The sequence below is a fragment of the Argopecten irradians genome, chromosome 4 (assembly GCF_041381155.1).
Source record: "Argopecten irradians isolate NY chromosome 4, Ai_NY, whole genome shotgun sequence".
Taxonomy (NCBI): Eukaryota; Metazoa; Mollusca; class Bivalvia; order Pectinida; family Pectinidae; genus Argopecten; species Argopecten irradians.
Genome location: NC_091137.1, coordinates 12889615 through 12903495, shown reverse-complemented (window position 1 = coordinate 12903495; position 13881 = coordinate 12889615). Strand labels below are relative to the sequence as shown.

The 13881-nt window shown below is 40.5% G+C and overlaps 1 protein-coding gene across 1 annotated transcript in view; it reads right to left on the bottom strand.

Annotated features, from left to right (window-relative positions):
* The window catches only part of LOC138320652 (WD repeat-containing protein 37-like), a 32204-nt gene that overhangs the window by 6469 nt on the left and 11854 nt on the right, over positions 1-13881 (bottom strand). Inside the window, exons 3-6 of the mRNA XM_069263788.1 lie at positions 13067-13137; positions 6121-6237; positions 5722-5907; positions 5026-5201 (exon numbers count right to left, since the gene is read on the bottom strand). Of these exons, the coding sequence (XP_069119889.1) occupies positions 5026-5201; positions 5722-5907; positions 6121-6237; positions 13067-13137 (550 nt within the window). The remainder of the gene's footprint in view (positions 1-5025; positions 5202-5721; positions 5908-6120; positions 6238-13066; positions 13138-13881) is intronic.

Sequence of the window (13881 nt, the reverse complement as noted above, 5' to 3'; positions counted from 1 at the left end):
TACCTCTATAGAAGGGATGTTGACACCAATGTTTACCTCTATAGAAGGGATGTTGACACCAATGTTTACCTATAGAAGGGATGTTGACACCAATGTTTACCTCTATAGAAGGGATGTTGACACCAATGTTTACCTCTATAGAAGGGATGTTGACACCAATGTTTACCTCTATAGAAGGGATGTTGACACCAATGTTTACCTCTATAGAAGGGATGTTGACACCAATGTTTACCTCTATAGAAGGGATGTTGACACCAATGTTTACCTCTATAGAAGGGATGTTGACACCAATGTTTACCTCTATAGAAGGGATGTTGACACCAATGTTTACCTCTATAGAAGGGATGTTGACACCAATGTTTACCTCTATAGAAGGGATGTTGACCCCAATGTTTACCTCTATAGAAGGGATGTTGACACCAATGTTTACCTCTATAGAAGGGATGTTGACACCAATGTTTACCTCTATAGAAGGGATGTTGACACCAATGTTTACTTATAGAAGGGATGTTGACACCAATGTTTACTCTAAGAAGGGATGTTGACCCAATGTTTATCTATAGAAGGAAGGATGTTGACACCAATGTTTACCTCTATAGAAGGGATGTTGACACCAATGTTTACTCTATAGAAGGGATGTTGACACCAATGTTTACCTCTATAGAAGGGATGTTGACACCAATGTTTACCTCTATAGAAGGGATGTTGACCCAATGTTTACCTCTATAGACGGGATGTTGACCAAATGTTTACCTCTATAGAAGGGATGTGATGTTTACTCTAGACACATGTTTACCTCTAATGTTGACACCTCTATAGAAGGGATGTTGACACCAATGTTTACCTCTATAGAAGGGATGTTGACACCAATGTTTACCTCTATAGAAGGGATGTTGACACCAATGTTTACCTCTATAGAAGGGATGTTGACACCAATGTTTACCTCTATAGAAGGGATGTTGACACCAATGTTTATCAGGGAAGGGATGTTGACACCAATGTTTACCTCTATAGAAGGGATGTTGACACCAATGTTTACCTCTATAGAAGGGATGTTGACACCAATGTTTACCTCTATAGAAGGGATGTTGACACCAATGTTTACCTCTATAGAAGGGATGTTGACACCAATGTTTACCTCTATAGAAGGGATGTTGACACCAATGTTTACCTCTATAGAAGGGATGTTGACACCAAATGTTTACCTCTATAGAAGGGATGTTGACACCAATGTTTACCTCTATAGAAGGGATGTTGACACCAATGTTTACCTCTATAGAAGGGATGTTGACACCAATGTTTACCTCTATAGAAGGGATGTTGACACCAATGTTTACCTCTATAGAAGGGATGTTGACACCAATGTTTACCTCTATAGAAGGGATGTTGACACCAATGTTTACCTCTATAGAAGGGATGTTGACACCAATGTTTACCTCTATAGAAGGGATGTTGACACCAATGTTTACCTCTATAGAAGGGATGTTGACACCAATGTTTACCTCTATAGAAGGGATGTTGACACCAATGTTTACCTCTATAGAAGGGATGTTGACACCAATGTTTACCTCTATAGAAGGGATGTTGACACCAATGTTTACCTCTATAGAAGGGATGTTGACCCCAATGTTTACCTCTATAGAAGGGGTGTTGACACCAATGTTTACCTCTATAGAAGGGATGTTGACACCAATGTTTACCTCTAATGAAGGGATGTTGACCCCCAATGTTTACCTCTATAGAAGGGATGTTGACACCAATGTTTACCTCTATAGAAGGGATGTTGACACCAATGTTTACACCAATCTATAGAAGGGATGTTGACACCAATGTTTACCTCTATATAAGGGATGTTGACACCAATGTTTACCTCTATAGAAGGGATGTTGACACCAATGTTTACCTCTATAGAAGGGATGTTGACACCAATGTTTACCTCTATAGAAGGGATGTTGACACCAATGTTTACCTCTATAGAAGGGATGTTGACACCAATGTTTACCTCTATAGAAGGGATGTTGACACCAATGTTTACCTCTATAGAAGGGATGTTGACACCAATGTTTACCTCTATAGAAGGGATGTTGACACCAATGTTTACCTCTATAGAAGGGATGTTGACCCCAATGTTTACCTCTATAGAAGGGATGTTGACACCAATGTTTACCTCTATAGAAGGGATGTTGACACCAATGTTTACCTCTATAGAAGGGATGTTGACACCAATGTTTACCTCTATAGAAGGGATGTTGACACCAATGTTTACCTCTATAGAAGGGATGTTGACACCCAATGTTTACCTCTATATGAAGGGATGTTGACACCAATGTTTACCTCTATAGAAGGGATGTTGACACCAATGTTTACCTCTATAGAAGGGATGTTGACACCAATGTTTACCTCTATAGAAGGGATGTTGACACCAATGTTTACCTCTATAGAAGGGATGTTGACACCAATGTTTACCTCTATAGAAGGGATGTTGACACCAATGTTTACCTCTATAGAAGGGATGTTGACACCAATGTTTACCTCTATAGAAGGGATGTTGACACCAATGTTTACCTCTATAGAAGGGATGTTGACACCAATGTTTACCTCACCAATGTTTACCTCTATAGAAGGGATGTTGACACCAATGTTTACCTCTATAGAAGGGATGTTGACCCCAATGTTTACCTCTATAGAAGGGATGTTGACACCAATGTTTACCTCTATAGAAGGGATGTTGACACCAATGTTTACCTCTATAGAAGGGATGTTGACACCAATGTTTACCTCTAATAAGGGATGTTGACACCAATGTTTACCTCTATAGAAGGGATGTTGACACCAATGTTTACCTCTATAGAAGGGATGTTGACACCAATGTTTACCTCTATAGAAGGGATGTTGACACCAATGTTTACCTCTATAGAAGGGATGTTGACACCAATGTTTACCTCTATAGAAGGGATGTTGACACCAATGTTTACCTCTATAGAAGGGATGTTGACCCCAATGTTTACCTCTATAGAAGGGATGTTGACACCAATGTTTACCTCTATAGAAGGGATGTTGACACCAATGTTTACCTCTATAGAAGGGATGTTGACACCAATGTTTACCTCTATAGAAGGGATGTTGACACCAATGTTTACTCTATAGAAGGGATGTTGACACCAATGTTTACCTCTATAGAAGGGATGTTGACACCAATGTTTACCTCTATAGAAGGGATGTTGACCCAATGTTTACCTAATGTTTTACCTTTTATAGAAGGGATGTTGACACCAATGTTTACCTCTATAGAAGGGATGTTGACACCAATGTTTACCTCTATAGAAGGGATGTTGACACCAATGTTTACCTCTATAGAAGGGATGTTGACACCAATGTTTACCTCTATAGAAGGGATGTTGACACCAATGTTTACCTCTATAGAAGGGATGTTGACCACCAATGTTTACCTCTATAGAAGGGATGTTGACACCAATGTTTACCTCTATAGAAGGGATGTTGACACCAATGTTTACCTCTATAGAAGGGATGTTGACACCAATGTTTACCTCTATAGAAGGGATGTTGACACCAATGTTTACCTCTATAGAAGGGATGTTGACCCAATGTTTACCTCTATAGAAGGGATGTTGACACCAATGTTTACCTCTATAGAAGGGATGTTGACACCAATGTTTACCTCTATAGAAGGGATGTTGACACCAATGTTTACCTCTATAGAAGGGATGTTGACACCAATGTTTACCTCTATAGAAGGGATGTTGACACCAATGTTTACCTCTATAGAAGGGATGTTGACACCAATGTTTACCTCTATAGAAGGGATGTTGACACCAATGTTTACCTCTATAGAAGGGATGTTGACACCAATGTTTACCTCTATAGAAGGGATGTTGACACCAATGTTTACCTCTATAGAAGGGATGTTGACACCAATGTTTACCTCTATAGAAGGGATGTTGACACCAATGTTTACCTCTATAGAAGGGATGTTGACACCAATGTTTACCTCTATAGAAGGGATGTTGACCCCAATGTTTACCTCTATAGAAGGGATGTTGACACCAATGTTTACCTCTATAGAAGGGATGTTGACACCAATGTTTACCTCTATAGAAGGGATGTTGACACCAATGTTTACCTCTATAGAAGGGATGTTGACCCAATGTTTACCTCTATAGAAGGGATGTTGACACCAATGTTTACCTCTATAGAAGGGATGTTGACACCAATGTTTACCTCTATAGAAGGGATGTTGACACCAATGTTTACCTCTATAGAAGGGATGTTGACCCCAATGTTTACCTCTATAGAAGGGATGTTGACCAATGTTTACCTCTATAGAAGGGATGTTGACACCAATGTTTACCTCTATAGAAGGGATGTTGACACCAATGTTTACCTCTATAGAAGGGATGTTGACACCAATGTTTACCTCTATAGAAGGGATGTTGACACCAATGTTTACCTCTATAGAAGGGATGTTGACCCCAATGTTTACCTCTATAGAAGGGATGTTGACACCAATGTTTACCTCTATAGAAGGGATGTTGACACCAATGTTTACCTCTATAGAAGGGATGTTGACCCCAATGTTTACCTCTATATAAGGATGTTGACCCAATGTTTACCTCTATAGAAGGGATGTTGACCCCAATGTTTACCTCTATAGAAGGGATGTTGACAAATGTTTACCTCTATAGAAGGGATGTTGACACCAATGTTTACCTCTATAGAAGGGATGTTGACACCAATGTTTACCTCTATAGAAGGGATGTTGACCCCAATGTTTACCTCTATAGAAGGGATGTTGATACCAATGTTTACCTCTATAGAAGGGATGTTGACACCAATGTTTACCTCTATAGAAGGGATGTTGACCCCAATGTTTACCTCTATGGAAGGGATGTTGATACCAATGTTTACCTCTATAGAAGGGGTGTTGACACCAATGTTTACCTCTATAGAAGGGATGTTGACACCAATGTTTACCTCTATAGAAGGGATGTTGACACCAATGTTTACCTCTATAGAAGGGATGTTGACATGGGCTCCCCAGATGTGAGCTGTTTGGTCCCCAGAAGCAGTCAGTACTAGTTCCTGTGCGGGATGGAAGCGGATGGAGTTAACAGAACCCTGATGTCCCTGATACTGCAGTAGGCATGTCCCTGAGTGTATACACCATATACGGGCAGTGTGATCTATAACATAAACACCAAACACAACCTGTCAATCAAAATTGTTTAAGTAAATAAACTAACTTGGGCTGCATGATCTATCAAATAACATTTTTATTATATAGTTAACCTTTTACATTTATTTGTCTTACAAATAAACCAAATGTGGGCTGTGTGACATGTCAATCATCTTTTAACCATTCCTTGGGATCTGGTAGAATTCAAAATAGCTTATACATTGTCCATAGCATGTCAAAACACTGAAATTCTTTGTAGCACCTCACAAAGCATTGAACCCTATAACATTGAATGAAGGTCAATGTCATTCATCCAAACACACGTAGGAGCCATTCATACCAGCATGCTTCACACCCAATATCAAAGGTTTAAAACTGCAAAATAAATATGGGAACACTTTAGTATGTTAGATTTCTTGTACATTACAAGAATATGCAATACTTTATGTGGTTATACATATATATAAACCTGAAATAGTCCTAAGCCTAAAACTTCCAGTGAAAAAACCATAAGCTTATGAAAATACCTGCAGATGCTGTTCCAATAAGCTGTCGATCTGATCGTGCAACTGTGACTTCCCAGACCCCATCGCGATGTCCACGGTAGTCCCGGGCGACAGCGTAAATAGGAGATGGGTTACGGAAACTTGACACAATCTTACTGGTCGATACTTTATATGTAGATTTTATTTTCTGGGAGATCTGACTTGCAGCTGAAACATATATGATTTTTAAAGATTACCAAAACAATTAGAAAATTAACAAAACCATAAAACTTTTCAAAATTAATGAAAATCATTTTTACGTAGTCTACCTAATGGTAATACAAATGTACCATGATTACAAATCATTTATACATCTCTATGTGTTGGTATTGATGTGTACATATGTAATACTGCTGTAATAAGCTGGGATGTTCCACTCACATCTCTTTGGTTTGTTGACCTCCAGATGATCTGTTGTGTCCTGGTTTTCAGACACTGTTTTCTCCCCACCAGAACACACCTCTAGGCGTTCAGTCAGTCCCTCGACACGGTCTTGTACTGTAAACAAGAGATCCCAGAGGGATCTTGGCGCCCACCAAAGAATGATCTATGTCTGACAACAGAAAGAGGGATCTTTTCCCTGCTTTTCAAACTTTTACTACATACTATATATGAACCTTGAGAAAGATCCTTTCAGTACTTTCTGAGATATGTAGCAGTAACAAACTTCAATTATCAAAATTCAAGATGGCAACCTGTCGATCATCTTGCTGACCGATCTGTCCCAAAATGCAATATGCACAACTAGGGTCGTAGGGGAACCTACATATGAAATTTGAGAAAGATTCCTTCAGTACTTTCTGGGAAATAGTGTTAACAAACTTTAACTATCAAAATCCAAGATGGCCGCCGGTCGGCTATCTTGTTGACCGATCACTCCCAAAATGCAATATGCACAACTAGGGTTCAAGGGGAACATGAATATGAAATTTGAGAGAGATCCCTTCAGTACTTTCTGAGAAATAGCGGTAACAAACTTTAACTATCAAAATCCAAGATGGCCGTCAGTCGGTCGGCCATCTTGTTGACTGATTGGTCCCAAAATGCAATATGCACAACTAGGGCCCTAGGGGAACCCATATATGAAATTTGAGAAAGATCCCTTCAGTACTTTCTGGGAAATAGCGGTAACAAACTTTAACTATCAAAATCCAAGATGGCCGCCGGTCGGCCATCATTGTTGACCGATTGGTCCCAAAATGCAATATGCACAACTAGGGCCCTAGGGAAACCTACATATGAAATTTGAGAAAGATCCCTTCAGTACTTTCTGAGAAATAGCGGTAACAAACTTTAACTATCAAAATCCAAGATGGCCGCCAGTCGGCTATCTTGTTGACCGATTGGTCCCAAAATGCAATATGCACAACTAGGGCCCTAGGAGAACCAACATATGAAATTTGAGAAAGATCCCTTCAGTACTTTCTGAGAAATAGCGGTAACAAACTTTAACTATCAAAATCCAAGATGGCCGCCAGTCGGCCATCTTGTTGACCGATTGGTCCCAAAATGCAATATGCACAACTAGGGCCCTAGGGGAACCTACATGTAAAATTTGAGAAAGATCCCTTTAGTACTTTCTGAGAAATAGCGGTAACAAACTTTAACTATCAAAATCCAAGATGGCCGTCAGTCGGTCGGCCATCTTGTTGACTGATTGGTCCCAAAATGCAATATGCACAACTAGGGCCCTAGGGGAACCTATATATGAAATTTGAGAAAGATCCCTTCAGTACTTTCTGGGAAATAGCGGTAACAGACTTTAACTATCAAAATCCAAGATGGCCGCCAGTCGGCCATCATTGTTGACCGATTGGTCCCAAAATGCAATATGCACAACTAGGGCCCTAGGGAAACCTACATATGAAATTTGAGAAAGATCCCTTAAGTACTTTCTGAGAAATAGCGGTAACAAACTTTAACTATCAAAATCCAAGATGACCGCCAGTCGGCCATCTTGTTGACCGATTGGTCCCAAAATGCAATATGCACAACTAGGCCCCTAGGGAAACCTACATATGAAATTTGAGAAAGATCCCTTAAGTACTTTCTGAGAAATAGCGGTAACAAACTTTAACTATCAAAATCCAAGATGGCCGCCAGTCGGCCATCTTGTTGACCGATTGGTCCCAAAATGCAATATGCACAACTAGGGCCCTAGGGGAAACCTACATATAAAATTTGAGAAAGATCCCTTTAGTACTTTCTGAGAAATAGCGGTAACAAACTTTAACTATCAAAATCCAAGATGGCCGCCAGTCGGCCATCTTGTTGACCGATTGATCCCAAAATGCAATATGCACAACTAGGGCCCTAGGGGAACCTACATGTGAAATTTGAGAAAGATCCCTTCTCTACTTTCTGAGAAATAGCGGTAACAAACTTTAACTATCAAAATCCAAGATGGCCGCCAGTCGGCCATCATTGTTGACCGATTGGTCCCAAAATGCAATATGCACAACTAGGGCCCTAGGGGAACCTGCATATGAAATTTGAGAAAGATCCCTTCAGTACTTTCTGAGAAATAGCGGTAACAAACTTTAACTATCAAAATCCAAGATGGCCGCCAGTCGGCCATCTTGTTGACCGATTGGTCCCAAAATGCAATATGCACAACTAGGCCCCTAGGGGAAACCTACATATGAAATTTGAGAAAGATCCCTTCAGTACTTTCTGGGAAATAGCGGTAACAAACTTTAACTATCAAAATCCAAGATGGCCGCCAGTCGGCCATCTTGTTGACCGATTGGTCCCAAAATGCAATATGCACAACTAGGCCCCTAGGGAAACCTACATATGAAATTTGAGAAAGATCCCTTAAGTACTTTCTGAGAAATAGCGGTAACAAACTTTAACTATCAAAATCCAAGATGGCCGCCAGTCGGCCATCTTGTTGACCGATTGGTCCCAAAATGCAATATGCACAACTAGGGCCCTAGGGGAACCTACATGTAAAATTTGAGAAAGAATCCCTTTAGTTATTTCTGAGAAATAGCGGTAACAAACTTTAACTATCAAAATCCAAGATGGCCGCCAGTCGGCCATCTTGTTGACCGATTGATCCCAAAATGCAATATGCACAACTAGGGCCCTAGGGGAACCTGCATGTGAAATTTGAGAAAGATCCCTTCTCTACTTTCTGAGAAATAGCGGTAACAAGAATTGTTAACGGACGGACGGACGGACGGACGGACGGACGGACGGACGGAAGGACGGACGGACGGAAGGACGGACGGACGGAAGGACGGACGGACGGACGACGGACCACGGACGAAAGGCGATTTGAATAGCCCACCATCTGATGATGGTGGGCTAAAAATGGCCTCAAGTCAATACAAAACACATAAATCCTCACATAATTTCATAAAAGTCTTCTCTAATCTATGATACTTTTTCTCCAACTATATGTACAACTTCCAAAGAACACTAGTTTCTAATATACCACACTCCTGATTCAAAGATATACAAAGTCATAGCTTCTACTCTGCTTATCCTCACTTGACCAGAGTTCCACACCAAGGCCATACATATCTATATCTAAACATAGACCTTAGATTTCACCTTGACAGCTGTCCCTGTGATTAAGCCCCCAATTCTAAACACATTATTTCTCTTTTAAGGCACTATATACTTAACTTTTCAGGGTATTTTTTGTAATCACAAACATTAACAAGAAAATTACCACATTCTCTCTGGATAAAATGTTGACTAAAGCCAGGTAAGATGCATCCTCGATACTCCAGGGCTTCCGATCACTTACGATCTCTACACCCCTGGACTATCTCATAGTGAAATTGAAGGCAGCTCAGCGGAAAACATTTGACCAATCACAGGCTAGCAAAGATTTCCTTTGAAGACTACAGAGAGAGCGACGCCTAACATCTAAGCCACACAGTCAACCACAGTGTACCGTTATACGGCTCTTTTGATGTACATCAAATGACTAAATTACCTGTTCTATTCTGTTGCCTCCAGTTTTACTATGAGATAGTCCAGGGGTGTAGAGATCGAAAGTGATCGGAACCCCTGGAGTATCGAGGATGGGTAAGATGTTACTGATACCAACTGTTTCGAAAAAAAAAAAATGAAAAAATTAAAAATCATTAATGTGGGCCACAATAAATACATACCAAAATGATGTTGATTTCCGTAAAATATCATGTGACCCTATCGAAATAGGCTATAGGCCTATATACGAAATACTTAGGTAATTGTCGCCACCCGATCAACTTCCCACAGGAAAAACAAAAACATATTAGCGGCTGTAGAAAATGTGTATGCCTATACACAGGGACCTGGCATAAATTTCTAACCAACGATATATATATATGTATTATAGTATCAATTATTTCTCTTTAAGGTCAGATATGTGCCACTGATATATGTAGAGATCGTTTATTCAAAAATATCTGCTTCTCTTTACCGTAAAGTTCATACCCTTGATAATACATTGTATAATACATATATATATATCAGTGGCCATGGTGTATATACATGTACATGCCTGTGGGCCTATATGCGAAATGCTTTGGTAACTGACGTAAGGTCATAAGTACAATGTTGATCATTGTATATATTTGGGATTTCAATAAATACTGAAAAGTTACATATATTGGGCCTTTAACATGAGAGCTAAACAACCATAAAATCCTGTCCCTTTTTTAACCAAGTGATAGCGTTCTCATAATAGTTTACTTCTCCAAAGAGCACAAGTTCTCCTGGGCTCCTTATCTAACCGTAAAGGTTACCTTTAATATTATCCTTACTATTGTTGACGAAACAAAACTCTTAAATCAGCAAAGCAAAAAAAATAAAATAACCAGCAAATGAATAAATGATATGTCCCTAGTGACCATCACCAGTAAAGTATACAATACCAAGGAATAACAGCTCTTTTGTTTGTTTACTATTGTCATATTCCTATACATCAGAATACACAGGTATAAATGACAAATATCATTGGTAGGGGTACAAAACAAACACACAACTGAAACGTGAGTTGATATTTGAGAAGAGGTTGACATTGTCAGGTGTCACTGTCTGCCTTCCTGTGCAGACTCTGTACCAGAAACGACAATAGTCCCTTGGTACTGCTACTCTATCCGATCATTAGAGCATCCTGCCTTCTCAAGTCTTCTCTTAATATTCATCAAATATTCATATCCACTTCTCACTGAACACAATGCGTTTCTTAGCAACCAATACACATTGGAGAGATGGTAATTATTCACACAAGCCTATATGTATATACAGTATATACATATATAATACTGTCTGAAGAGACTGAAATAGGTGATATATCACTAATAAGGACAGGTGTAAAGGAGATACCACCAGGCACATGAGGGTGATGGTTGAGGGGGCATCAGCACCTGGACTTGTGAAAATAAAAAAAAACAAATCAAGGCTGAGGATGACAGATATCAAGGAGACATCAACAGTCAGGGCCATACAAGGATAGGTATCAAGGAGACACCAACAGCCAGGGTCATACAAGGACAGGTATCAAGGAGACACCAACAGCCAGGGTCATACAAGGGCAGGTATCAAGGAGACACCAACAGCCAAAGGTCATACAAGGACAGGTATCAAGGAGACACCAACAGCCAAGGTCATACGAGGACAGGAATCACGGAGACACCAACAGCCAGGGCCATACAGGGACAGGTATCGAGGAGACACCATCAGCCAAGCCTCATACAAGGACAGGTATCAAGGGGACACCAACAGTAAAGGATCATATGAGGACATCTGTCGAGGAGACAACAGCCAAGGCTCATACAAGGACAGGTATCAAGGAGACACCAACAGCCAGGGCCATACAAGGACAGGTATCAAGGAGACACAAGACCAATAGCCAAGGGTCATACGAGGATGGTATCAAAGAGACATCAACAGCCAGGGCCATACAAAGACAGGTATCAAGGAGAAACCAACAGCCAGGGTCATACGAGGACTGTATCAAGGAGACACCAACAGCCAGGGCCATACTAGGACGGTATCAAGGAGACACCAACAGCCAGGGTTATACTAGGACATGTGTCATGGAGACACAAACATCAACAGCCATACAATGACAGGTATCTAGGAGACACCAACAGCAAGGGGTCATAAGAGGACAGGTGTCAAGGAGACTCCAACAATCAGGGTCATGCAAGGACATGTGTCATGGAGACACAAACATCAAGAGCCATACAAGGACAGGTATCAAGGAGACACCAACAGTAAGGGATCATATGAGGACAGGAGACACCAACAGTAAGGGATCATATGAGGACAGGTATCAAGGAGACATCAACAGCTTAGGGTCAAACGAGGACATCTGTCAAGGAGACAACAGCCAAGGCTCATACAAGGACAGTTATCAAGGAGACACTATCAGCCAGGGCCATACAAGGACAGGTATAGAGGAGACACCATCAGCCAAGCCTCATACGAGGACAAGTATCAAGGGGACACCAACAGTAAGGGATAATATGAGGACATCTGTCGAGGAGACAACAGCCTAGGCTCATACAAGGACAGGTATCAAAGAGACACCAACAGCCAGGGCCATACAAGGACAAGTATCAAGGAGACACCAACAGCAAAGGGTCATACGAGGATGGTATCAAGGAGACACCAACAGCCAGGGCCATTTAAAGACAGGAATCAAGGAGAAACCAACAGCCAGGGCCATACGAGGACGGTATCAAGGAGACACCAACAGCTAGGGCCATCGAGGACGGTATCAAGGAGACACCAACAGCCAGGGCCATACAAGGACAGGTATCAAGGAGACACCATCAGCCAAGGCTCATATGAGGACAGGTATCAAGGAGACACCAACAGCAAAGGCTCAAACCAGGACAGGTATCAAGGAGACACCAACAGCAAAGGCTCCAACCAGGACAGGTATCAAGGAGACACCAACAGCCAAGAGTCATATGAGGACAGGTATCACAAGGAGACACTAACAGCCAGGGATCATACCTGGACAGGTATCAAGGAGATACCAACAGCCAAGGATCATATGAGGACAGGTATAAAGGAGACACCGACACCCAGAGCTTATACAAGGACAGGTATCAAGGAGACACCAACAGCCAGAGCTTATACAAGGACAGGTCATTTAACTTTAGGTTCCCTGGTTTTCTTCTATCATCAAACCTGGCACGTCCTTAAAAGACCCTTTCTGTTGGTAGGATGTTAAACTTAACAAACCAAACAATATTAAGTCTAATGATGATAGGTACATGTATCAAAGAAACCCTAACTCAACAATACATGGAGGAAGCAAAGAATATTTCAGAACTAAATATTTGCAAAAGGGACACAATGTACTCACATGCCAAGTTTTCAGCATACAAATTTTCAAATTCTCTTTCAATTTCTCTGAAAAGGTCATTCAGTCTTCCCCTGAAAAAGATTCAAAGATAAGTTCAAGTCTTTATTGCATTATATGACTTCATGTAATGCATCTGCACTGCCATGACCCACATTCTTATACATTAATGCATATTTATCCTGCAACTGTTATACACACTGACTGATAACTACTGCTGGATAAACTTGTGCTTTATGTATTGTAAAGTAATTCTATAATGGGTGTTTATTGTTTTTTGAGTATGTTCATTTTGTTTCAGTAATATTACACACTGAATAGAATTACGGATACTGTTTGCCAATGCGCTTATTTATTTCCCATGGCAGAAAAAAGGAGTACACTCTCATTCTGTTTAATGAATGAATCTTTACCTCCGCATCAAAGAAGCGTCCCGCTTCGAGCGAAACCAAGTAAATAACTCGTGATTTGCTTTCGTTTTGAATGTCATAATGGTTGCAGGATAAACAGAATACACCGTTAGTATCTTATAATACAAGTTTTATTTTGGCACTCGACACAGAAAGCCGAGATGACTCGGCAAAGCCTTGTCATCTCTGCTAAGTCTCGCACCAAAAATAAACCTTGTACTGTAAGATACTAACCATGTATTCTCTATGTCTTATACATTATCATGAGAAAGAGACAAAATGAAAATGGTTAGCCAAAGTCATCTTGACTACAAGTCTTAATGACCTTGATCTATACCAGTTTTAGCGACCTTGACCTACATTTAAGTAATCTATAGTAATCCTGATATATACCAGTTTTAGTGATCT